At 38.7% G+C, this 26,365-nt stretch overlaps 1 protein-coding gene across 1 annotated transcript; it reads right to left on the bottom strand.

Moving 5' to 3' along the window:
- Nucleotides 1-6,896: 6,896 nt before the first annotated feature.
- LOC135709589 (TPR-containing protein DDB_G0280363-like) lies at nucleotides 6,897-23,274 on the bottom strand. Its single transcript, XM_065231981.1, has 4 exons — nucleotides 23,223-23,274; nucleotides 8,142-8,352; nucleotides 7,878-8,049; nucleotides 6,897-7,818 (listed from the first exon to the last, which is right to left on the bottom strand). The coding sequence occupies exons 1-4, from the start codon at nucleotides 23,241-23,243 to the stop codon at nucleotides 6,897-6,899; spliced, it is 1,326 nt and encodes a 441-aa protein (XP_065088053.1). The 5' UTR covers nucleotides 23,244-23,274.
- Nucleotides 23,275-26,365: the final 3,091 nt, after the last annotated feature.

The following is a 26,365-nucleotide window of genomic DNA, read 5'->3' as shown; positions in this document are numbered from 1 at the left end:
TTCTTCAGGAGCGATTTATGCAGTTGTAATATAGTTTTATGGTAGTCATTAGAAGGCTGTTAAAACTTTCTGACCTGGAGGAGGTTTTATGTTTTAATTTTTAACAATCACGTCTAGAGTGTGATAAAACTGACATAAATCCTATGCTCCTAAAGTAGTTCGCATATCAAGTTTTAATGACTGCATTAAAACTGGGCCAATTGGCCATGACATGGCTGTATTGCGGTTCTCAGGAGATTGTTAAAGCAATGTGGTCGTCAGTGAAGGTTTTATAATTTGGTTATATCAACTGCTATAAAACTTAAATAAAACAAAAATTGTTGCTTGGGAAGTAGCGGTTCAGCTCTTCTTGACATGTTTCCTTGTGAGTTGCTTGCAGTTTGGGTTGACACCAAAAAACGCCGCTTCCTCGTCATGTTCTGAATTGTCATCGACGTTTGAATCGTCCTCTTCAGCATCGACTTCACGACCGTTAGCTTCAGTCATTCTTAGGACAAGTACTCGATAAATATCATCTCTGTTTTTGTTCTTGAATTCATCCCATTCAAACATGAATGCCGATATAAACGAAGCGGCAACAATCAGTTCTTTATCGGTCATCATAGTTCCGAATCGCTTATCGGATTTGATCGATGATATAGCTGCTTCCAACAGTGATAGGCAATGTTTTAAAGGTTTTCCATTTTTGATTTGCTTCGCTTCCAATGACCGCAACAGACCATAGATGGTTGGAAGCAAGTAGCCCATATACATAAACTTATCTCGTTTTAGAATATCTAATGTGTAAGCAATTGCTTGCATCACCCACACATATTCTTTTAAATACGCCACTTCTAATGGCAACAATTTTGGCAACCCTGTGCGTTCTAAAGAAGCGTTCAACTTTTCTGAAACACGATCAATGATGTTGCAAAACTGGAATGATTTGAAGCTTAATAATGAGGAATCAAACAAAGGTTAGTAATTAACCTGGGTAATGGCATCATATTCTGAATTCCAGCGTGTTTTACTGGTACTATCAGACATACTCCTAAGCACTCCTTTATTTATTACATCGGCAACTACAGAAGATTTGTTCTGCTGCCTTCACCACGTCTTCAATTTTTTTCTGTACCGTTCATTTCCTTCAAATCAGCAACCTCCTCAAATACTGGATTAACGTCAGTAGTGGCCACTAAGTTCAAAATGTGGCACGCACATCGTTGGTGGGCTGGAAGAGGTTCAGCAAACGCACCTTCATCGAGCAGAGTTTTTACATCAAGTACGTTTTTAGAACATTCAACTTCTTCATCATTTTCATCATCATTATCAACACCAAAATCTAAAATTATCGGTTAAGTTTAGTCTTTTATGTTGCTTATGGCCATATTGTCGCCTGACATTTTACCGTTCACTGAATACAGAAAAACAAACTCTCGTAGAAGAATTCGATCAACCGCTTATTACACCGTCGGTAGGAACATTAAAGTTTATAAAACTTCACGCCCACTATGTTTTATCGAACGTTATCGACTCGATAACGTACTGTAATTATCGTCATCGCCGATCACGTTGACGTTTGCAGACGTTATCGTCATCGTCGTTAACGATAACAAACGTTATCGTCAACGGCGATGACGATAATTTATCGAGTAACAACCCTGCTAGGTACTACATTTTGTAGTCTTAGAAAGGGAAACCACATATCGAAACCGCATATCGAAACCACATGGCATGTAGAGAGATTGAGCTCGTGAGAGAAAATTTTCGCTCTGGGATTTGATTTTTTTTTTTGCTCTCTTGGGACTAGTAGTAAAGCGGGTATAAAATTTATTGCATAATACCAGGTCAGTGACAAGGCTTACACTAACAGCAGCGTTTGACAGTAAGCAGCATGTCCCGGACTCAAATCGTTTATTTTGCTGTGCTGGGCCCGCTGTCACGGTATAACATGTTGCCTACGCGGCTGCCACTGGGCTGCATAATACAGTAGCTTGTTTAAAAATAATATCCATGAAAAAAACTGGACGACAAAGACCATGGTTGTCGTTCACTTTTTCTGACCTGAATATGCATCAAAAGCGAATTATTCCCACTTTTCTCAATTTCTATATAAAGATTATTTACCTTCTTACCAGCAGAACAGCACCATCTCTGTGGAAAAAAAAACTCGACGATATGATTCATTCCTTGAAAAAAAAAATCTGTGGAGAACCTCTCCGCAGAAAATTTAAGAAACTCTAAAAAATTCAGATTGCTTTGCAGCAAAGTTAATAGGAATTCTCAATGCATCAGAGCCCAACAAAGTCACTTTCAATCGAAAATCGTCAAGCAACGACGAAGCTGTCAACCATCACTTTCAATTGAAAGTCATTCTGTCTTCTCTTCGAGCAGATCCCCTTCAGCATCAACAGAACCACCTACGATCAGTTTCCGTCTTGTTTGTTTTGGCTTGACTCGTGTTCATTTCGTCTTTCATTGTCAAATGAACTTACATTCGCATTGAATCGAAGCTGTTCGATCCAAATTCGCGCAGTTTTTCTGACTTTTGTTGATTGTTCACTCCGTTTTTTTTTTTTAACTAGTTCGCGTTAGCTTTACGGAGCCGATAATTTATTGTTCTTTGTTTGAATCAAAATTCACTTAATTCTATGCCTAGTAGGAGCTGGGCTGAATACTCGCGGCTTACCCGAGCTTAGAGGGGTATATTGTCGAATGATAGGAAAAGGGGAGGAGCTTGGGTACAGGGTTTCGTTGTCTCATCAGAGCGATATCACCAGTATGAACGATAGTGTGGTTCTAGATTCGGCTGGAGTTCGACCGGCTATGGTAACCAGTGGACGACGATGAGACTCATCGAGACGGGGGACAAGACAAACAAAAACTAATAAAGAGAGACAAAAGACAAAGGAATTAAATTCTTATACTAGACATTTGAAGAAAAACATAAACCGACTGCATATAGCAGATATCGCGAGTTCCCAACACGCCATTGCCAAACTGCGTGATCGATGTCATCGTAACCGTTTCCACACCGACAGATGTTGCTGTCCACGAGGTTTATTCTATTGAGATGAGCATCTAGCGAGTTGTGGTTGGACATAAGTCTACTCATCACGCGAATGAAGTCACGACTTAAGTCCAAGCCTTTAAACCACGCTCTCGAAGAAACATTAGGAATAATTGAATGTAACCACCGTCCAAGATTTCCATTGTTCCAATCGGTTTGCCAACTCGAAAGGGTACTCTAACGCACTAAATGGTAAAATTCATCGTGTGAAATTTGCCTATCATAAAATTCGCCTTCCTGCGCGCCACCTTTGCGAGAGAGTTCACTCGGTTAATTTAAGCGCATGCGCATAGATCTGGGCACGTGGATGTCAAATTTATCACTGTCGGGTGGTTTGTTTACCCATCAATATGGGTATTTTGGGAATCGGACCTAGAGGCCGGAAATCGATATCCGACGACATTTTGAAATCCATTTCGATTTCCGAGAAAAAGTGGGGGACGCTTATGCCGACCCATCAATATGGAATCGGGGTGACGTCTAGAGATATGCAACGCCATTCTCAAATCCAAGATGGTGGTCAGCATTTCAGAAAAGTGGGAAATACTGTAAAATATCCTCAATATGGGTATTTTTTAATCCATGATGAAGGCTTCTGGTTTAAGAAAAAGTGGGAAATTCTATCAAATACCCATACATATGGATTTTGGTGGTGAATATGTCATGTGGTATCAATTGTGGGTATTTTCAAAATCCCAGTAACAAATAGAAACCAGCAACCAAGGTGACATATAGAGGCCAAAAATCGATGTCCGATGCCGATGTCATTAAAGATAGCATCGAATATCGATTTTCAGCATCCACTCATCTTCATTCCGAATTCCGAATCTTAGGATATTTGACACTTTCTCTGAAACCCGATGGCCACCATATTTCATTGCAAATTGGCGTTGGATATCGTTTTTCAGCATCGAAGCGTTGTCCCCGTTCGATAAATACCCATATTGTAGGATATTTGAAACATTTTATGAGACCCGATGGCTGCCATCTTGCATTCAAAATGGCGTCGAATGTAAATTTTCGGCATCTACCCTTATTGTAGGGCATTTGAGCCTTTTCGGACTTAAATTAATTCCGTTAATTTAATTTTCGTTTAACCCCGAATTGAAAAGAAAGTGGAAAGAAGAAGTAGTTTTTGAGTCATTCATTGCATCAATTGAAACAAGTCTTTGCTTCAAATCGAATGAACTGATGCACTTGATGAACAAAGCAAGCGATAATCAAGTAATGTTTGACAGGAGTAATGTTCATCATGACTCCATAACAATAAACACAATGACTTACACGAAAATGATGTTGCTCGAAGTGAAGCGATTCTGTGGAGAGTTCATTTTCTTTTCTTTATTTCGAAAATGAAGAACCCTGCGTAGCATTTCGAAAGGCATCGCAAAACTTAATAAGGCTTGTACTCGAAAAAAGTGCACCATTTTTATCCGTGGATAAAAAATTTATGAAAATCTGGGTATAACTAGTTTGGAGTGAATTGTTTACATGTGCAAAATTTCATAACAATCGGTTTAGTGGTTATTGAGATGTCATCGAAACAAGAAGAAAATCGCCGGAAAATTTTGCGCGCCGTCATGGAAAATCCGACTGCGACCATGCGACAACTGGGAATCACTCATACAACTGTGTCTCGGGTGGTAAAATCGTTTAAGGAGTCCCAGACGACCGAGCGGTGGGCTGGAAGTGGAAGAAAATCAAAGACAGCTGACCCTGTGAAGGCCCGGAAGGTGTTGGATTATTTCAAGCGTAATCCGAACCTTTCGATTCGCGACGTGGCTCTGAAAGCAAAGTGTTCCGCCTGGTTCATTCAGCAAACCATGAAACGAGCTGGTGCTTCGTGTATTCAAGGTCCGGAAAACACCGAACCAGCGCACAGTGAGACGAATTAAAAAAAAGTGGGACATGGCTATTTGCGATGAAACTATTGAGTATAGCTTTTTGTTGTCTTCTAGAATGTTTCTTTATTTTTTAAGTACTTTATTTAAGTAGTGAAAATTTTTGGTTAAGGAGGGTATACACTCAGATAAAAAAATAATGCAAATGTTGCAATGTTTCCATAGGTGTTCATCAAATTTAACAAGACATAAAAAAGTGTATACCCTCCTTAACCAAAAATTTTCACTACTTAAATAAAGTACATAAAAAATAAAGAAACATTCTAGAAGACAACAAAAAGCTATACTCAATAGTTTCGTCGCAAATAACCATGTCCTACTTTTTTTGAATTCGTCCCACTGTGGGGCGTGATCAACAAAACACGGCGGCCAAATCCCGCGCAAGAAAGCTGTATCGAGAGTGGTTAAAGATGCAAAGCAGATACCGGGGCTGGAGTTCTACGTTGCCAAATCACGGTTTGATGTTCCGGAAGACATAATAAAGAAAAAAGTGGACAAATTCGCCAAAAAATACTTGCACTGGCAGTCCATATACCAATGCGGTACACTGAGTAAACCGTATATCACAATGGGTACCATCAACAGCGAAATTCACCGCACCGAGTGCCTCCAGAAGCGTCTGTTGCCCTTCCTGTGGTCCCACGGAGGCGAGACATTATTTTGGCCAGACCTGGCATCACGCCATTACGCGCGATCGACGTTGGATTGGTACAGAGACAATAACGTGGTTTTTGTACCAAAAACCGCCAACCCCCCTTAAATTCACCAGAGATTCTTCCTGTGGAAAAATTTTGGGCCATAATGAAGGCCAAAGTTTGAAAATCGTCCAAGGTGTATAAGAAAGAGCTTGAGTTGAAGAAAGAATGGATGAAAGTGACCAAAAAGGTCTGCTCGACCATTGCACAAAATGTAATGAGGGGTTTTAAGTGAAAGGTGCGGGCTTTCAGCGATGGAAAGGAAACTGAATAAAATTATTAGGCCGAAACATAATCCATATGTATTAGCTCATTCCCTGAAAGTTTCAAGAAAATCCGACATAAAATAAATTTTTGGCGAACACTTTTGTCTGGTGCATTTTTTTTTTCGAGTACAGGCTGGTATTATTTTTAAAATTAAATGAACTTTTTTGAAATTCTTCAAAATTTGTAGAAGTTGAGGGAATTTTGTAATAGCTTGGGAAGTATTAAAGACGTTCAGCAAACTTAAGTTAAACCTTATGGTTTGACTTAAGAACTAACTGGATGTTTTGGGACCATTGTTTTGAAATTCATAGAAAAGGCTCGAGGTCATGCCTGAACTTTGCAAAACGACATTAATGTTCCAAGGTCATGGACAAATTGAGAGAACGTGTAAAAATCATAATTATGAAATATGGAGAATCTTTGTGGATGTTCCAGGGGCAATGGACCAATTTTCTTGCACTTCCGTATTTGTTGGAGGAAAATAAAATATTGTACCGACAAAATGTTGATCGGCGCACAGGTCAAGTTCCAATCTCTTCAGGAAAGCATCGAAAACTTCAGAGAAGTCTAGACTTTGAAAAAGTTAAAAGATCTTTATGAATTAGTAGTTTGCTGATTGCAGAATGTTTTTTAGCAGTCAAAATTAAAGCGAACTAGATTGTGTGTACATTCCTAAATTACACACAATTATGGCCTCTCCTTAAAGGGAGCGCATGTATTTAGGCAAGGCGGGGGAGGGTTGGTTAATAACTAGCTGTAATTACTGCCTGAAAGACCAACGAGATATCTTATAATTGAACGGTCTCGTGGAAAAAATCCAAACATCATAGGGCATCAACAAATATAAATAATTTTTCAAATTTCTTGCATCGTACAATTTTATTCTAATCATCTAAATTTATAATAAATAATCCATGTAATAAATATTCATAAATAATAAATATTCGAATAAATAACCGCACAAGAACCATAGCAGCCACCACCTCAGGTAGGTACTCCACTGGCCTTGATGGGCACGGTCGCCGTCGAAACTGTCTTCGGAGTGGTCGTCAACCCGTAGATCATCTCCCGCTTACGGCTCTCCAAAAACTCGTCCAACCAATCGTCTTCCGCTCCGATCCGCGTCTTGAGACCATGTCTCCTCCTCTTGGTGGTGGGGATGATACGTCTGCGCTTCGTCGTCGGTATCCTTTGTCCGTTCAAGTAGCCTGAGGTCAGTCCCGTATCGCCAAGAACCAGTCCGGCTCCGGGTTGCTGCTGTAGGAAGAGCTGCTGCTGCTGCTGCTGCTGCTGCTGCTGCTGTTGTTGTTGCAGCTGCTGCTGTTGCTGCAGTTGTCCCAAACGATTTCCGTTGAACCAACCGGCCAGGGGATTATTCTGCGGCACCAACTGCTGCAGTTGAGACTGAGCATTGCTGACGAAATTTCCGAACGGATTGTTCTGAGTGAATTGCTGGAAACCATTTTGGACGTTGGTAGCTAACGTATTCAGCGGGTTCTGTTGAGGTATGATGTTCGGGAAGGTCGATTGAAGATTGTTGTACAAATTTGAAGGGCTCAGATTCGAGGGGAACTGGTTGAAGAAATTCGAAAAGATGTTTCCATTGGCTGGGGCTTGGTACGGGAGCAATGGCATTGGGGAAATGGGGGCATCTTGAACTTGGAATGGTTGTGAAGGTGAAATCCCGTTAGGGTACTGCATTAGACCTTGCGTTGGGTTGAACTGTTGATTCTTGATATGGCCTAGAATGGCTGCACTGTACTGGGGGTCGATGTAGTCTGCGTTTAGGGCCGGATTGTAAGTTGCTGGGATGTTGTTGGATGGATTTCGGTTGACCGAAGTTGGAGATCTTCCAGGGAACGATGAGATAAGTTGCCCATCCGATTGTCTGATTTCGGTATTGGCACTGAAATAAAAGTGTATCTTATTAAAACAAAACTAAACAATATTTCAATGAGACATTACTGATATCCAAATAAATCCGCGTAGAAACGTGTGATCACCACGCTCCCATCCAGTTGCATGTAGCCATATGCACCCCGGACGGTTCCATTCGGAAACTTTTCCTCATCACGAAACTGAACGTTGCCCGTTTGAGGATCCTCGATTTCATATCCAAAAGCATACGTTCCGGGTCCTGAAAAATAATACGAAAATATCACAGACGTCATCGGTTCGGGTTCGTCTTTTGATGCACTAGCCTCCTCGGCATTGCAATCACCAACTAACCGTATGGATTGGGAATGTTGTACGATGGGTACTCGATCGATTGCAGCCGCTGGCCGATGTTGGATGGGAACTCGCGTACAAGTCGTGCCGTGCGATGTTTTGCCGGACGATGTTGCTCGCTGATGTCGTTGCTGCTGCTGTTGATGTTGCTAACGATGGAGGAGTTGATGCTGCCAGCATACGTGCAGGCGATCGTCAGCGCGAAGAAGGTCTGGAAAATGCAACGAAACGAAATGGCATGTTGAGTGCATCATCGAATTAAAATTTATACCGATAAGGAATAAAAGGGCCATCCAAAATAAATTCAATCAAATCCATCTTGATATTTAAGAGTAATTCAGATCGAAGTGATATTTCCTGATTAAATTACACCATGCCGGAGGCAGTGGATTCGATTACTTTTCGGGGTAGACATTTTCTCGACTTTCCTATGCACAAACTGTAATTGTGCTTACCACACTATATGCCGTATGAATAAAAGGAGTAAAGTCTCGCATTGAATTTCTTATGGGGAAAAAATTGAACTAGTTTAGTCATACTACCCAATATGCAGAATGGCTGCAATGGAATACATACAAAATCATGCAATCAATAAGCATTTTAGGGTGGTAGGGTACTTCATGAAGCGTAAAAAGACCTCCTTGATTTGTTTTCCGTCGATCTTGTTTTCCGTCCTGAGCACCACTACTACAGACGCCAGGGAGGCAGCTCCAACACCTGGACCCTAACTATCGACCCATCAACTCATGAACCGGGGACGAACGACTTTACTTCCCTTCCGAAGGAAGGCGTGATCAGAGATGTTATACCTTACTACCAACAATATCAACAACGTTCTTCAACATTCAACATACAACGAAAGTCAACAAATTCTCAATTGGTATATATATTTCAGTTTCAATTACACTCTCAAGATCTCGATGCATTAAACACATTGTTTGGCAAACAAAATCGCTTCACCAAATCCCATTCAACGAATTCGCTTCGGCATCGGCAGATCACCTCTCATCTCCGTGGCATCACCGATCACTCTGTAGAGTCGCTCAAGATGATGTCAAAAACAGACAATTACAAACAATCTCCAGAACCAATTGCTTGCAAACAAAAACCCGCTGCACGATGTTCCTTTCTCACCGTCGTCTTCGGACGACCTGGTGGGCGGTTCCGTTCCTTTTTCGTTCCTCCCTCCCGTGTGAACGTGTATGACCGAATTATCGCGTAAATATTATGGCACCTGGATGGACGGATGGACGGACGTCCGATCCATCGTATCGCATCGCATTCGAACTCGCGGACTGCAAGCGCCGTCCACCCACCGGGGATCGGTATTATACCAGCTCTCTTTGTGTGGTAGCCGGCAATATCGCAGCGGGATTTAAGTGTAGGTATGTAATGTGTGCATCCCCAGCTGCTGCCAGAGGTCCTCTGACTCAGCGGGAGAGAACGCTTTAATGAGACACATTAAAAGAGCTACCACCACCAGGATGAGTGTGGTTTGATTTTGGGGTTAATGGCCCCGGTGTGGGTTTGGATTGTTTAATTGACAGGCGGGATTTGTTCGTAGATTCTAGGATCGGAATGGAGGTGATGGGTGAGGTTGGAGGAAAGGAATTTGGAGTGAATACGTGTGACCAATTGACGAGATTTTATCCCGACAGCGGGCTTATTGTGGCGAAAGCGAGAGGAGAGAGAAACCTGTCGCACAAACGGTACACAAAAAGTCAATAAATGGGTCACTGCTCAAAATGGTTAGCACGGGTTTATGTAGATAAATTGGACCGCTAAGTGAGCGCTATATAATCGTCAAGTTGAGATTGTAAAAGATATTTAGACATTGTTTGACCTAGAAACAGAAACCCAGAGGTGTGCAAATATCGTAGAAGCATGGTGATAGCATCTCAGCTGGATAAAGGTGTACATTGTGTTTGGTTTTGGTATGAAGCCTTCATTAGAATGCTTATAAAAAATGGCTCAGTTAGTCCTTCTTATGGAGCGTAAAATAAGCTACGTATTAGTTATACTTCCATGCAGGCATAAAAAACCTTTAAAATACTGAATTACCAAAGAAAAAAACAACACATCTTGAAAAATTCGTCAATTTTGACATAAATTTGAGTCATAACAGACGTGAAATATAGCTCAATCAAACGTACTTTTCGTCGAGCAACGAACTTTTCAGTCCCGGAGCACTTAAAACACACGACATTTTTGTTTACGTCTCATCTTTTTTCATCTCTTATTTCGAAGTGTGAATGTAAACACTTAGATATGTATATCACACAATTAAGGCTGGTAAGTTGCTGTAGTAGCTGGAGCACCAAGATTAAAATGAAATTTTATTATTTTGAATTTGGAACAAATAAAAAATTTAAAATTAAAAGAAAAGTTACGTATTAGTTAATTAAGATATTGTACAATCTTCTACCAAATGCAGATACATGTTTCAGCAGACAACACTCGGCCGATCTTGGTTTGATGAAGATGAGATGGATTTTCTAGAACAGACCACAGCATACCATGGAAAATTTACATAGGACTGTCTATTTGCAGTAGCGTACTCAGCAAGCTGTGGTGTTTTTTTACCTGCCATCATCGCTTCCACTAAGGCATAACAGTTATTTATGATGATGCTTTGTCTAAACAATTTTAATATAATTCTTTATCAATGTAATGTTTAGTCATTGGCTAGTTAATCACAAGTTTTTTCAAAAATTATTTATCCATTGAAATTAGCTAATAATTATGGACCTCCTAGAGACTAAATGATGTATTCGATAAAAATGGCACACCAAAAATCTTCTGTAACTTTTGAACCGTATGAGTAATTTATACTGTAGTTCCAGTCATGTCGTCGAAACAAAAAATTGCCGGGAAAAATGTTGTGCACTTACAATCAAAATAATAAATAAATAAATAAATAAAAAGTACGTTTGATTGAGCTGAATTTCACGTCTGTTATGACTCAAATTTCTATTATCTATTAGAAATCTATTATGATTCAGTTTTATGTCAAAATTGACGCTCATATATGTCAGTCTCAGAGCACCTAAATTTACATGATTTTTTCTGAGCGTTTTTTTTTTATTTATTTATACAATACAAGAATAATAGCACAAGTAATCTACTAATGATTTTCAGAGTATATGCTACTATTGCACTACCGATGTACCTATTAACCTAACTGAAGTAGTTGCTGCATAAGTTTTTGAATGTTGTTAAACTTCTTGCTGTCAGGCAATCCCTCGGTAGTTCATTCCATAATCGAATCGAACGATAGCGCATCGATTCACTTAAAAAAATGTGTCAAGCATTTTGGAATAATTAAAATACTTAACCTAGAAGATTGTGAGTTAATAAAGAAGTTTCGAAGATATATCGGACTTTCGTTTAAAATTTTAAAAGTTTGAATACACATTCTAAGTTTCATGTAGTTGACGAAATCGTAACCGAGTAATAAATTAGAAAAGTTAGAAGTGTGGTCGTATTTCCGCAGGTCGTATACGTATCTGGTAACGGCATTTAATACCAAGTTTAATTTCTTTGTATTTGTCTTAAAAGTTAAACTAAAGATAATATCCCCGTACAAAAATAACGGAACGATCAAGGATCTAGCCAGCTGAAGTCTGATATGTTGAGGCGTGGAGTGACGTAACAAAACTAGGGAGTGAAGCGTACAATAAACTTTGCTGCACACAGCATTGACTTGAGCATTCCAGTTATTCGACAAAATGTCTTATTCTGGTCTTAATCAAATAAACCATGTAAAAAATCAACAAAACTCATAACATATTTACAAATTGTACTGAAGATTTCTGGTGGATACATCATTAACACCTTTATGGAAAAATGAAGTGTTTCACACAGCAATTGAATACTCAATCTTCGTACAAAATTCTTCTTCCTCCAGCGACTGGGAATACGAGGAAGTGCCGGAATACCATAAAGCAAATTAAGAACAAGCCAAACGTAGACTATGTACAATAAATTGGCAAAATTTAATAAGTATTGAAGGAAATGTCGATACTGAAGTAGAAAAATTTCACTCAATTCTTTAAAGCCTAATTTTAGAAACTGTACCATCAAAAAAAGAAGACGAACACAAAACAATAAACTACCCGCATGGTTCAATCCACAACTGAAAAATTTGAAGAATAAAAAACAGAAAGCTCATAAACTATACAAAAATGAAAAAACTGAAACCAATTTGCGAAACTATCACAACTTATGCATCCAATTAAATACAGCCATCAACTCTGCATATGAGGACTATAACCGCAAAGCCGAAAATGAAGTCAAATCATGTCCTAATAACTTTTTTAATTATGTAAACACGAAATTAAAAAGCAGCAATTTTCCTTCGCGAATGAATTTTGATGCAATTGTAGGTGAGAATTCTTCTGAAATTTGCAATATCTTTGCAAATTTCTTCCAAGAAGTATGCACCACATTTTCCGAAGAAGATCGTGACCGCGATTTCTTTGCATTCATTCCTGAAATTTCTAAAAACATCTCTGTCCACCAACTTTCTCAACATGAAGTCCTCAATGCACTAAAAAACTTAAACGCGTCGAAAGGGTCTGGACCTAACGGCATCGCACCCATATTTTTGAAAAACCTTTCTGAAGAACTCGCATTTCCTCTAGAGCATTTTGTTATGGTCCCTTAATCATATTGAATTGTTTTAAAACGTTACGAGAAAAAGCAACACACTACATTTGAGGGCAACCTATGATCGAAATAAGGCGGAAGTATAACATCGCTGAATCGACTGCATACGACCTAAAGAAGAAGAAGCTGAAAATCATGGAACAGATCGCACAGCGTCAACTTCGGATGGGTAAGCCTTTTGAAATTTATGCGATGCACATGTTCTCATATGAATTCATAATCTGTAAACAAAAGGAAAACCTTCAAAAGGGCTAAATATCCTCTACTCGACGAAGCTCTGTACATTTGGTTTCTTCAGAAACGTGAATGCCATATCCCTGTTAGCCAGGATATGTTGATGGTTCAGGCAGCGAAACTGTACGGAAAGTTGTACAACGATGAGAAGTTCAAAGGGAGCCGTGGATACATCGTGAATTTCATAAAACGACACAACATCAGGTTTCTGAAAATAACGGGAGAAAAACTTTCTAACAATGCTGCAACCGTTGATTCGTACATTGAACATTTTGCAACCATCGTTAGGCACCTATCTCCCAGCCAGATTTTCAACGCAGACAAGAGCGGACTTCATTTCAAATGTACTCCTTCGTCAACATATGTCACAATGGACGAATCATTAGCTCCAGGAAGAAAGGGGAACAAGGAGCGTGTGACGTTTATGCCTTGCGCAAATGCCGATGGTTCATTCAAACTTCCGCTTATGATGATTGGAAAGTCAAAACGACCAAGAGCATTGAAGAACGTCCATGAGCTGCCCGTATACTATGCCTCGTCAAAAAATGCCTAGATGACCCGGCAGTTATTTAAGGATTGGATTTTTAAGGAGTTTGTTCCTAAGGTAACGGCATTTTTGAAAGGTGCTAAACTGCCGGTAAGGGCCGTCTTAGTGTTGGACAACTGTTCCGCACATTGCAGCGCCGACGAGCTTAGAACTGCAGATGGAGCAATCTCTACGATCTTCCTACCACCAAACACAACAGCCTTGTTGCAGCCAATGGACCAAAACGTCATCCAGATGGTCAAGTCCAACTACAAGCAAAAGCTTATGCGTGATGTTCTTGGACGCCAAGGAGAATTCGATGACATGGTCAAGAGAATCAACATCAAGGATACTATGTTTTGGGTAGCCGAGGCTTGGGACGGCTTGGTACCGGCTGATTCCATTGCTAAGTCATGGAAAATTCTGTACACAGAACCAGAATTCGATAATGAAGTTGGCATCCTGTTGGCGGTTGTACGAGAACGCTTACTTTCGATTCAGCAGAAATTGATGGACCAGGACAATACCGTACACGAAGAGGACGTGGAGTTTGACGTCCTGAACGACGATGATATTGTGAACATCGTTTTGCACCCGAACACATCGTTCTACGATGGCGAAAATACGTTTTCAACTGTCGAGGGAGCAAATGCTTCATCAGTTTTGGAACCACACCAGGTTGATGTGGATGAAGAATCGGGAATCGATCAAGTAATTACTTGGACAAAGGAAACCGGACTTCCATTGGAAACACAGTTCCTGCTGCGAGAAGTGCGTAGAAATGTTCTAGAGAAAATAATTGATTCACAGAATGTAAATGTTTGATTTTTATATCAATATACAAAACAACCCCTCTTTCAGCCCTCTTAGCTACATCCAATATTGTTAAAATAATCATATTTTATATTTGAATACTATATTATTTCATATGTCTGCATTAAAACTAAAAAAAAAACGCAAAAAAAAAATACTCCGGATAATCGAGTCTAAAATTCCGGATAATCGAACACCGGATAATCGAGTCTCCGGATAATCGAGCCTACGGATAATCGAGTCCGAGCTGTACAAGTAAACAGCACGGCTTTTTTAAAGGTCGCTTAACTACCTCTAATCTTCTAGAATATGTATCTTTCATTATTAAAGCGTTGGACAGTGGCAAGCACGTTGAAGCGCTATACACCGACTTCAGTAAAGCATTTGACCGCATCGACATACCATTATTAATCCTCAAATTGCAGAAAATAGGAATGGAGCCTGGACTTTTGAATTGGCTTCAATCATACCTAAAACATCGTAAACAAATAGTCCGCTTTCAAAATAAACTTTCAGAACCAATTTCAGTCACCTCTGGGGTACCCCAGGGTTCTCATTTAGGCCCACTTCTTTTTATTTTGTACATAAACGACATTTCCTACATACTTAAAAAAATAAAATTGCTTGTATATGCAGACGACATGAAGCTCTTTATGGAAATAAGTAATTCTAGCGATGCAGAAGAATTCCAGAATGAAATCAATATATTCCACACCTGGTGTAGTAAAAGTCTACTTCAACTGAACGTAAAAAAATGTACTGCAATAGTGTTTAGCAGAAAAATTGAAACACCGCATATTGAAATATCATTAGGCAACCAAATAGTAGAAAAAAGCAAAATTGTAAGAGATCTAGGTGTAATCCTAGACTCCAAACTAACTTTTATAGAACATTATAATACTATCATTAGTAAAGCAAACAGAATGCTAGGCTTCATCAAAAGGTTCAGTCATAATTTCGAAGACCCATACACTATTAAGCTATTATATACCACATATGTAAGGCCAATTCTGGAATACTGCCACCTAGTATGGAATCCATACATTTCCATACACGAAGAACGCATAGAATCTGTCCAAAAACAATTCCTTTTATATGATTTACGTAAATTGAATTGGACTGCATTTCCATTACCATCTTATGAAGCGCGCTGCATGCTCATCAATATACAAACACTTAAGGAGCGCCGCCAATTTGCAATGCTTTTCTTCATCAACGACATTATTTCAATGCGCATAGATTCGGCAGAAATTCTCGCACAATTAAACTTTTACACACCTTGTCGATATCTTAGAACACGGAATTTATTTTCAGAAAAATCGTACATAACAAACTATGCAAAGAATAGCCCAATAAATCGAATGATGTGCCTATATAATTTGCATTGCGGAACTATTGACATCACTATGTCCAAGCAGCAAATAAAAACTAAGCTAAAACAGAATAGAAATAATGCATAGTATGTAAGTAAACATTGTAATAATCATTGTATGTAGTCTACACTGGCTTGACGAAATGGAAATAAATAAGTTGAGGTTACAAACCATTACAATACCAAGATTTTTAATTGTGTCAGAATACATAATGATATCACCACCCACTTTAACTAATGGGATATCCTGAATACCAGTTCGTTTTGATCTAAAAATAATAGTTTGTGTTTTTGCCCTGTTCAAAATAAGACCATTAGTTTCACACCATTTAAAGATATTTTCTATATCACTATTTAATAATGATATAGTTTCAGAAATATTATTCAATATGCCAGAGATGTATAGTTGACAGTCATCTGCATATAAGTGAAATTTACAATTTAATAAAACGTTGGGCATATCATTGATGAACATAGAAAAAATTAGGGGTCCCAGGATGGATCCCTGAGGAACCCCTGAGTAGAACATGTACGTAATTAGATTGCATGTTATTAAATTCAACATACTGTGATCGGCTAGCCAAATATGATTCAATTAAATTCACTGACCAATTTTAAAACAACTAGCGAGTTTATTGCAGAGTTTCCGATGATCAAATGAATCAAAAACTTTGCTGAAATCTAAGAGCGCCATCATGGTTAACATTCTGTTATCAAGAGCATTTCTTAAATCGTCTTCAATTTTTATAAAGCTGTAATCGTGCTGCAGTTCTTACGATAACCAGATTGTAAAGAACAGATTAGCAGATTATGATTATTAAGATATTCGTTTAGTTGTTTGGATAGAATTGATTCAAAAAATTTCGACAGAGCACAAAGTATGCTAATAGGTAGATAATCCTTTTCTGTAGCTGGACTGTCAATCTTACTAATAGGAACAATCTTAGCCACTTTCCATGAACATAGAAATTCTGAAGTTTTTTTTTTTAATGCGTTTATTTTTCCAGGCTCATTTGCCGTAGCTTTGCGGAGCCGATATTCATTGTTTAGATTACAAAATTTCTTAAAACTAACGTTAGTAAAGCGGGGGCCGATTACTCGCGGCTATCTCGAGGTTAGGGGTAACAAATTTTAACAAATGGATGGCAGGGTAGGGATTGAGAACACAAGGTTTGGAGAGCAATGTGCTCTTGATCTCGAACTAAGCGACCAACTGATGAAAAAGACAAACATGGGGGTACACCGATGGGCAGCTAACAACTTGGGAGAACACAAGATAACACTAACTACTAAATCCTCAGATCTATCCGTTTTAAAAACACATAAATTAAATTAAAGTATTCGAGATCTCGGCTCGCCAAGATGTCTCTAACGGGCCGCATAGGTTGTTTTCCTCGGGCCCTGAGGGATGCGGATAACTCGGATCTAGCAACACAATGTAGGGTGCATGACCAAAGCACGTGGTCGATATCGTGATAGCCACTACCACAAGCGCACAAATTGCTGCCTGCGAGCCCGATTCGGAAGAAATGCAAAAAATTCTGAAGTGGTTATACAAAAATTAAATAAGTCTGTGATGTAAGGTAGAGTGACACGTAAAGACACTTTCAAAATATTTAGAGGAATGAAATCAGTACCCACAGAATCACATGAAGCAGACGCAAACTCTTCCAAAATATCGTTACTAGTAATACCTCTGAATAAAAAATTAGCAGAAATTTCATCAACTTGCTCAGTTTCAATAAACGATGATGGGACAAAATGTGAAACAAAATAATAATTCAATGAATCAGCAGTGACATCGCCACCACCAACATTCGTATTTGAATCTTTGAGCCCGAGTCGCTTAATATTATTCCAAAGTTTTTTAGCAGGAAGAAATGCACTAAGTTGAGAAGCAAAGTATTCACGTTTAGTGTTTTTAACCGTACGGTTAGTTATGTTGCGTAGCTTAGCAAAATTGTGCCTATTTTAGCATTATTTTTATCGCGTTTCCAACAGTCATATGCTTCTGAACGATTTTTGAACATCCTGTGGACATGTTGGTTAAGCCATTAGGTTGAAGGGTCTCTTACCAGTTTTCTGGTTAAAGGCGCATAATGGTTTATGTGTGACAATAGTGCATTATTCAGGGAATTCAATTTGTCATTTACATCTGTTTGTGTGTCTCGTGTGATAAGAACCTTCAAGGAGCGTCTGAGTGCCGGAATGAAGGAAGGGAGTGGTCGTAAAAGTGGTTCAATAGACAGTAAAATGGCCAGGAAAGTGGTGCAACAGTTCATGAACCAAACATGTCAATTCGAGATGTCGCTAAAAAGTCCAAGGTGTCAGTCGGTTTTGTGCAGAAAACCATGAAGTATACATTTTCACAAGGTGCAAAAGCCACAAGCCGGAAACTTTACACGAAGTTGCTCACCAAATTGTGTGGCATCGTGATGGATGACGAAAGTTCCGTCAAGGCCGACTTCCGTCAACTTCCTTGGCAATAATATTTCGTTGCCAAGTCTAAGTTCGATGTTCCAGAGGAGGTTCGACAGTAGAAATTATCGAAATATTCAAAGAAGTTCCTGATCAGGCAGGCGATTTGCGGATGTGGTGAAATAAGCGCTCCCTTCATCACTTCCCGAACAACCAACGGTGCAATTTACACGGAAGGGCGACAACGCTCTGATGAGACAACGAAACCTTACCCCCAAGCTCCTCCCCTGATCCTATCCTTCGACAATGTACCCAACTCCTACTAGACATAGAATTAAGTGAATTTTGTTACAAACAAAGAACAATGAACTACCGGATCCGTAAAGCTAACGCGATTGAGCCTTCCAAATAAACGAATTAGTTAAAAATTTACACTGATGAGTGAATTAAGAAACGTCTCTTGGCATTCATAAGGAAGCACAAAGGATCTGCACTCTGTTTTGGCCTGATCTAGCAACCTGCCACTACGCTCGAAACGTGTTGGAGAGGTACCGAGCCAACGGAATCTATTTTGTGCCAAAAGATATGAACCTGCCAAATTTACCGGAACTTCGCCCAATCGAAAAATTCTGGGCAGTTATGAAGACGAAACTTCGCAAACATCCCAAAACTATTAAAACAGAGCTGGAGTTGAAGAAACTCTGCATACTGTGCCGAAACACATCACGGCACACTGCTAGGCACGCTAGCCACAAATTGACAAATATGACACAGAATATATTATAAAACGGCATCACTGTTTTTGCTGACGATTTTTCAATAGTTGCTAAGGTTTCGCACTTTGTTGACAGTCGCTGATCTTCGCTTTAGGATGAATTTAATAAATCCATCGGACTAGACGATCGTATCCCGGAAGTCAAACCTATAGGACTTTGCTCGGATCTCTACTGCAGCCTGTACTTCGTCTAATTCCCTGCAATAGTTGTTAAAGTGGGTGATAAATAGCAGCGCCGAGATCATAACCAGCAACAGCAATAACTAGATCACCCTCAGGGTCATCCATTTTTGGAACCAACGTGATTGAAACAATTGCTTATCGTTTCCGGTAGCGACAATATCGAAAATCATAGTATACATGGGTCAGTTCCACAGGCACGGTGGTTAAATACATAGCGTCATACAAATCATCCTCCTCGGATGATCGATCTTCATATCCACCGGTAGCTCATCCTGTTTATGATACCCTATTGTGAAGTCTTCGACATATTAGACAGGCTTTCATTAAACATCGTTCAGGGTCCAGGTGTGAGAGCTGCCTTCATAGCGTCGGTAGCATTGGTGCTCAGAACAGAAAACAAGATCGACGGAAAACAAATCAAAGAAAAAATAATTGTTTTATGTTTTATTCGTCTAACAATCCAGGTATACGTCAATATAAATTAACTGATATCGTCGATATCTCACAAATAACAGTTCACTTATTCAAATAGGAATGAACAATAGATGGAGGATCAACGACTGACCATCTGGTGGAGAAGAGTAAAGTGAGCGTGGCCTTCGAAAGATTAAAAACATAGGGTTAACTACCCCATTTTCGGTCTATTAAGCACAACCCGCACATAGTCCTTCTTTATCTAGCGTAGTTTAGCACCAAACGGAATGTTATTATTACTGATGGCTTCCAAATTTATTTACATTTCCGTATGTACCGTAAGATTTGATAAAGAGAAACCAATCGTTGAGATATTGTCAAAAGTCTAACACTACTTCTTGACGCCAAACTCGGCCTACGGATTCTATACTCGGCCTAGTGCATTGAAACGCCATTGCAACGCCAATGAATTCACTTTGGCCTATCGGATGAAGATAAAAATTGATTCGGTCAGAGCGCTTTTTTTTTGTTTTTGGAAATAATGCGTGCAAACCTTCATATCACGCGTTCTCATTGACTACGATCGGTAGCTTATTAACTAAATAAAGTATCGTGCCAAACGCATAATTGACTTGTTAACTATGAAATAATGGATTTATTTGAAGTTTTCTGCTCGATAGGCCCAAAACGGGCGATTAGGCCGAAGTAGTTCTCTACCCTACCAGCCTTCTCCAGATAATGAGAATAGTTGACAATCGGAATAACAACCGGCAGCAAACCACTGAAGCTGTTAGCTAGAGATTGGCTGGTTTCCGATCCATAGCAGCTATTTTATTCGGCGAAAGAAACAACTCTTCAACAATTTCTTTCAAGCGTACATCCCTCCTGCATCGTTGGATGGTGCACTTCAGTAACCATTCAGGGGATCTTTTTCGGGAACGATTGCGCTTTCAGCTGTTCGAAATGCGAAATGTTGTAAACCAGTATCGCAAACTATCTGAGTAACTGCTCACAAACCATCGGGAGAAAACCGCCTGGAAGAACGCTGAATCGTACAGCGCAACTATCGAAAGATAAACAAACTTTGACGTTTAACTTTTTGCAGGCAAGTTTGCCGCCATAAATCTGAACGGGTTAGGATCAAGCAAAATGGATTTAGATAAATACAATTCAGCTTGCAAGTTTTCTTCATAAAAGCCATATTAAAACCTTATGAATTCGTTAAGGATTTCTTGAAATCAAAACAACTTTTTCACAAATGACCCGTGAAAATCAACTGTTATCCCATCGCCATGTTACAATTAGTTTGCTTGTTTTTTTTACAATCTTCGATTTTCAATCATATAACTATATTTTGGTAAATTTAGCAATAAGCAAACATTTCAATGCGAAATTCATTAAAAAAAATCTCGGCCAAGCTCGATCTGGAGAATAATTTTTTTTTTTTCACTGTAAAATAATTAGTCGAACCGAAGTTTTACGTGAGCGGACTTATTTTTTTCAATTTGTTCACGTACATTTCACAAAACATTTAACAAGGCACATAAAAGTAGGTTAAGTGGCTTAGAGAACTATTGTGATAAATTCGAATGTTCAACAAGATTTTTATACCATCAGTTTCTATTTTAATTATTTTGATAAGGTCGGATTCATAAATCCTTTTCAATCTTGATTGATGCTTTCCTAGTGGATTTAGCAAGCGGCTAGGGAAATGGCTCAGAAAGAGTTTTTATTGGTGCTAAATAGCTTTTATTGTAGCTTTCAAATGGTTCTCAATGCGTTCGTCATACAACCTTTTGCAGTAAATCAATCTTGAAGAGCTTCGAGAATACACCCTTCAGAACCTTCTCCAAGATGGGCCAACTAGACATATTCTAGGTTTAATGAGGTTTTGGTGGATACATTAATGACAAAATAGCCTTGACCAAGGTTTTATGAATGTTGTTTTATAGTTGCTTTGTAGTATTTCATAAAACTTAAAACTTAAAATGTTACTTGGGAACAGAATCACATTCGACATCTCGAAATTGTTCACCTCGAGGAAATCAAATGATAACCAGCATGATTGTTCGTTTTACAAGACTAGAACACACTCACACACACACACACACACACACACTGTTAACACTCCTGTTTTTTTTCAGGATCAGTGCCTGTTGTTATCAATTACCATCACAAGCAATGACTAGCGCTTCAACCCAGTGTAGATGAATTTTGCTTTTGTTTTCGTTGTCATGTACGAGCGAAATGAAAAATAAAATGAGTTCATTAAACATCGACGAATGTGTGTTTGATAATATTCATCAATGCTTGAGTATCCACCCCAACATTGTCAAAGCGATCCTAACTTGCAAAAATAAAATCACTTTGGGAGAAATATTATTTTGAAAATTATTTATCCCAGAGGCAAAAACCTCGATATTATGATCAATTCAACATGAGATAATATTTTCCCATCAATCTGAGTGTGAAAAACAACACAACACCTTCTACAACGCTATATTTGCGTGAAATGATAATAATCATTTTCGTTTGGTACTGAAAATAATCGCCACCAAGATGAAGAAGAATATTTTTGACAACAACACAAGCGAAAATGAACATCCATCTACGAATGAATAAAAACAAATGCTGACTTCGAAACTCAGCGGTTGCTTTGATCAATTAAATGTTATCATGTCAAAATTCAAATTAATGCAGTTAGTTGGTTTATCTTTTAAGGTTACCTTCATTTTCAGCTGATTTATAACCAATATTCAAATGTTTTAAGGGTTTTTCTACTGTTTATGCATGAGCAGTTTTTTTTAGGTAACTGTTTCATGGGCTTTGGCATCATGATTAAAACATGAAATCGTGTCACGTATCCTTCTATAAAATGCTGATAATTGTTTTCACACACCAATATTTTTAAATTGGATATTTTTTAGGCTGATAGCTTCCAACAAGTGTATGATGTGGAGGATGAACCAGTGCCTGATTCGTCGGGCAATACTCGCGATGAACAGGAGAATACATTCTCCACACGAGCGAGAATAAAACCCGCCCGTCATCTATCATGATTCTTATATATTATGAGAGAAATTTCACGTTCAAGATTCCAAAACAAGATCAAATATCAAATTTCAAGATAACCATTCATTATGGAGATCAAAATTTTTTACTGGAATGATAAATGTCTGGCAATGCCTACAAACAAACTCTTCCAGTCAATCCCCCTGAGCATCCAAACTCATATGATGTGGTGCAGTCTTCCTACATCTTCTTTGATCTATGAACACAACACGCGATGACCACACATAACGTTTTCGTATCTATTTTCTCTCTATTCCCGCTAATGTTGGTATTCGATCTATTCTTCGTCCACCACCGCCATAGCAAAGAAGAAGAAAATGAACCATCGAAAGCAGGGTTCGTCGCTTGTGGACGCTTACTGTCACTCACGTCAAAGCCGGTGTGTCGCATTTTCGGCACCGGCACACTCTAGCTCATGGATCAACGGAACGAGGCCGATCATAAAGACGACCAAATTAATGTGCCTCTAGTTGGGAAGCCAAAGTTTATTACAATCATTTGGGTTATTTGTTGACAGCATATTTGGCTGTTTTATTCTTCGCTCAGCGGGTTACATTCGACTGATTTGACTGGATATATATTTTGAATTTTTTTCGGCTCACTTACAACGATCACACACAGCTTCATTTCAATCCTCGTTTTCCAGCATTTAAATCTCATCTCCACACAAAAAATACTAATCCAAATCCACAGCAACTCAATTTTCAAGTCACGATTGCGTTCTTCCACTTTGTCACTGGAGACAAATTACCATTTCCTCTTTCAGAAGATGGAATGGAATTTACACGACAGTCCACACTTATTTCAGCTTCCAAAGTGTCCGTTCCACCGACGATGTAATACTAAATTACACACAGAATCTCACATAAACTAAAATTTAAACCGTTCGGTTCTTCTCCGTTTGCGGTCGCACTGTTTGCGGAAGTCCACTCACTGTCTGACTGGTTTAATCCATTCGTTTGACAATTGTATTTATAACACAGGCGCGTGTAAATGCGCCGAACCTCAGATGTGGCCAAATTATATTTTCGCACTGTTTTCACCAGTTCCGATGACGAAGACGGGATTGTTCCTATACCAACCGAGTAGGACAACGTAAGCCATTCAAAAAAGGTACTTGCTAATAGAAGCAAAATGAAGAAAGTGTTCTTTCATCACAACCGGGTGCTCGATCAGAGCAATGTGCGGGATCAGTTGTTGACGCGTCGCAGCTCGTAGAGTGAAATTTAAAATTTCGTCATCTCAACTATGTAGATGGCCACCGTCGGCGGTTGATGAGTTTGCCTAGGAGGAAGAAGATCGAGAGCTGGGAGGAAGCTGACCGAAAATAGATTCTTTCGTTTCTTTTCTTTAACGTTTCGATGAGTGAGTTTCTAGTATAGGATGGCTTCTAATCGGAGCAGCAAATCCTAATGATCATAAGGTATTTTATCTCGAAAGATCCTCCATAAATTAATGTATTTGAGAGAAGCATCTTGCCTTCCATCGCTTAAGGCATTTTTCATTGGCTTTTTAAATACCAAGCAAACTTTATACTCATTCTAAATATACCCCTTCAATAAAAAAGCCACATCCCTCGCAAAAAAAAATGGCTAATGCTAGATCTCTCATTTAGCGCGAGGTACCTACCAATCCAGTTTCTTCGGTATGATTATTTTGTCATTTGTCTCTTCCTTTATTAACGACGTCAATGACTTGACTCAAAGTTTGCGGGGTTTGAAGATTTTTTTTTTGTTTGCAATATATTTTCGTGATAACTCCGGTAAGTCCTGTATTTATCCACCGATAGTGAGATCTGACTCTTTTAAGTGTTTGAATTCTGGCAAAATTGCTCAAATTCAGAATTTAGGAAAGAGAAGAAAACTAATGTATTCATGATATGTGGGTCTGCGTCTGATTTTTTGTGTGATACGTTTTTTTTCTTATGCTTCTTCGCATTTTAAGCTTACTACTTATCACATATTAGCTTATGGGGTGCTCCCAACTTAGTTTTCTAGATGCAATTCCACAGTTATTAATTGAGATATTTCGATGCCTGTACCATATATGTACTATATGCCCAGGGAAGTCGAGAAATTTTCCTAACCGGAAAAATTGCTAGGCCGGACCGGGAATCGAACCCAGCTACTTCCAGCATGGTCTTGCTTTGTAGCTGCGCCTTTTACCAAGTTGGGCGTTTTCTTAATCATAATTGCTTGAAGTTAGCTTAGCCACAATTTTGCCGAGGAAGGTACACCTTCGAATAAGGAACATTGAATAAAAAAATGTGTCTTTTTATTTCAATGATTATAAGAACCACCTTATCCAACCTACAATTTTGTTCACATTACTGAATTGCTACTCTGCTAAGTGAGTAGTAAGCAAGGAAAAAAATAAATCGTATAAAGTGCATAGAATTCAACTATACGTATAAATGTGGAGGCCTTATACTTGCATGTGGAAAAATACTCCTACATCGTGTGATTTCATATGATTCAATATGGTACTTTATAAAACTCCATGTATAACTTTATCTTGTATCTAATATGATTTTGTTTATGCCAATATATAATTTCAAATGTTATTTGTACGACTTTCAAATTACATTTCTAAAATTATGGCAATCCATATAGTCAGTCCAAAAAGCAAACAGCAAGAAAAAAATATCTTTTAAGGTCTTTCGCTGTGAGATCCTTATTCTCGTAACCACTTCGAAACTTTAAGTGCACAAATATCAGCTTCCTCAAACGTACCACATTGAAACTGTTACTTCACGTTTGCTTTACTGCAGTATACATGAAGTAGCAATTTCAGGTGAAATGGGGCATGAATTTCCGAGATTTGTGTAATTGAAAATTCGAAGTGGAAGTGCCTACGTGGTGGCCATTTGTGGACTCTACAAGGAATCACCTTAAATGAACCTTCAGTTTTTTAAAATAGGTGGTGCCTGGTGATATTGGTATGAATAGAAGTTGGAAATTGAAGTACAATGAGTTATCTTTTGAAATGATTAACATATTTAATGCTTATAGTCAATATTACCTGCAATACATAGTTTCGAACCAAAGATCTTTAGCTCCGTAGTCCTGCTGCAATCCTAGCTAGCATATGAGCACGTATATTTGGAGCAAAAAAATTCAAATTATTCTGCCTCGCGTGTATACGTAATTAAATCTGGTGCTTAGTGCTTAGAGCAGTGCAGATTGCATTATACAATCTTGTTCTGCATGATATATGACTCATATAATTACAACTGTACATTTATGTGATTGGTTTAGCTCAATTAATTACGTTTTTGAAGAACGGTTAGGAACATTTTATTAAGGCTATGAAAAATTAACATGCAAAAACGAAAATAGAAAAACTGGTAGCTCTGTACTGATCAGATATCAACAATCAAAACAAACATTTGTTCCGTAGTCGTCGTTCGATTAATTAGTGCACTTTAGCATCCACGGGTTTACTCGCTCCATAGTAAATTCCGATAGCCATTTGCTGAATATGAGGAAGCTCATGAATATTGGCAACAATTGACCAGAAATGATTTGCACTACTTTTGTAGATGGGAAGTTCATCAATATTTATATTGATGGATACAAACATATCGGTGGTTACGTGTTTAATTCGATTTTGAAGACTTTTTCCTAAACCATGGTGCCAATGTTTCCCGTTATCCTCCATATCTATTATTTCTAGATATCTAGGAGTTCTCATCAGTGTCCTAGGGTCTTTCAGAAGGTCTCATTGCAAATGAGTGTTGAGAATATCAG

Source organism: Ochlerotatus camptorhynchus, unplaced genomic scaffold (genome assembly GCF_037179485.1).
Source record: "Ochlerotatus camptorhynchus isolate MF236.1 unplaced genomic scaffold, CSIRO-AGI_Acam_v1.1 ptg000361l, whole genome shotgun sequence".
Classification (NCBI taxonomy): domain Eukaryota; kingdom Metazoa; phylum Arthropoda; class Insecta; order Diptera; family Culicidae; genus Ochlerotatus; species Ochlerotatus camptorhynchus.
This window is presented reverse-complemented; position numbering and strand designations above follow the sequence as displayed.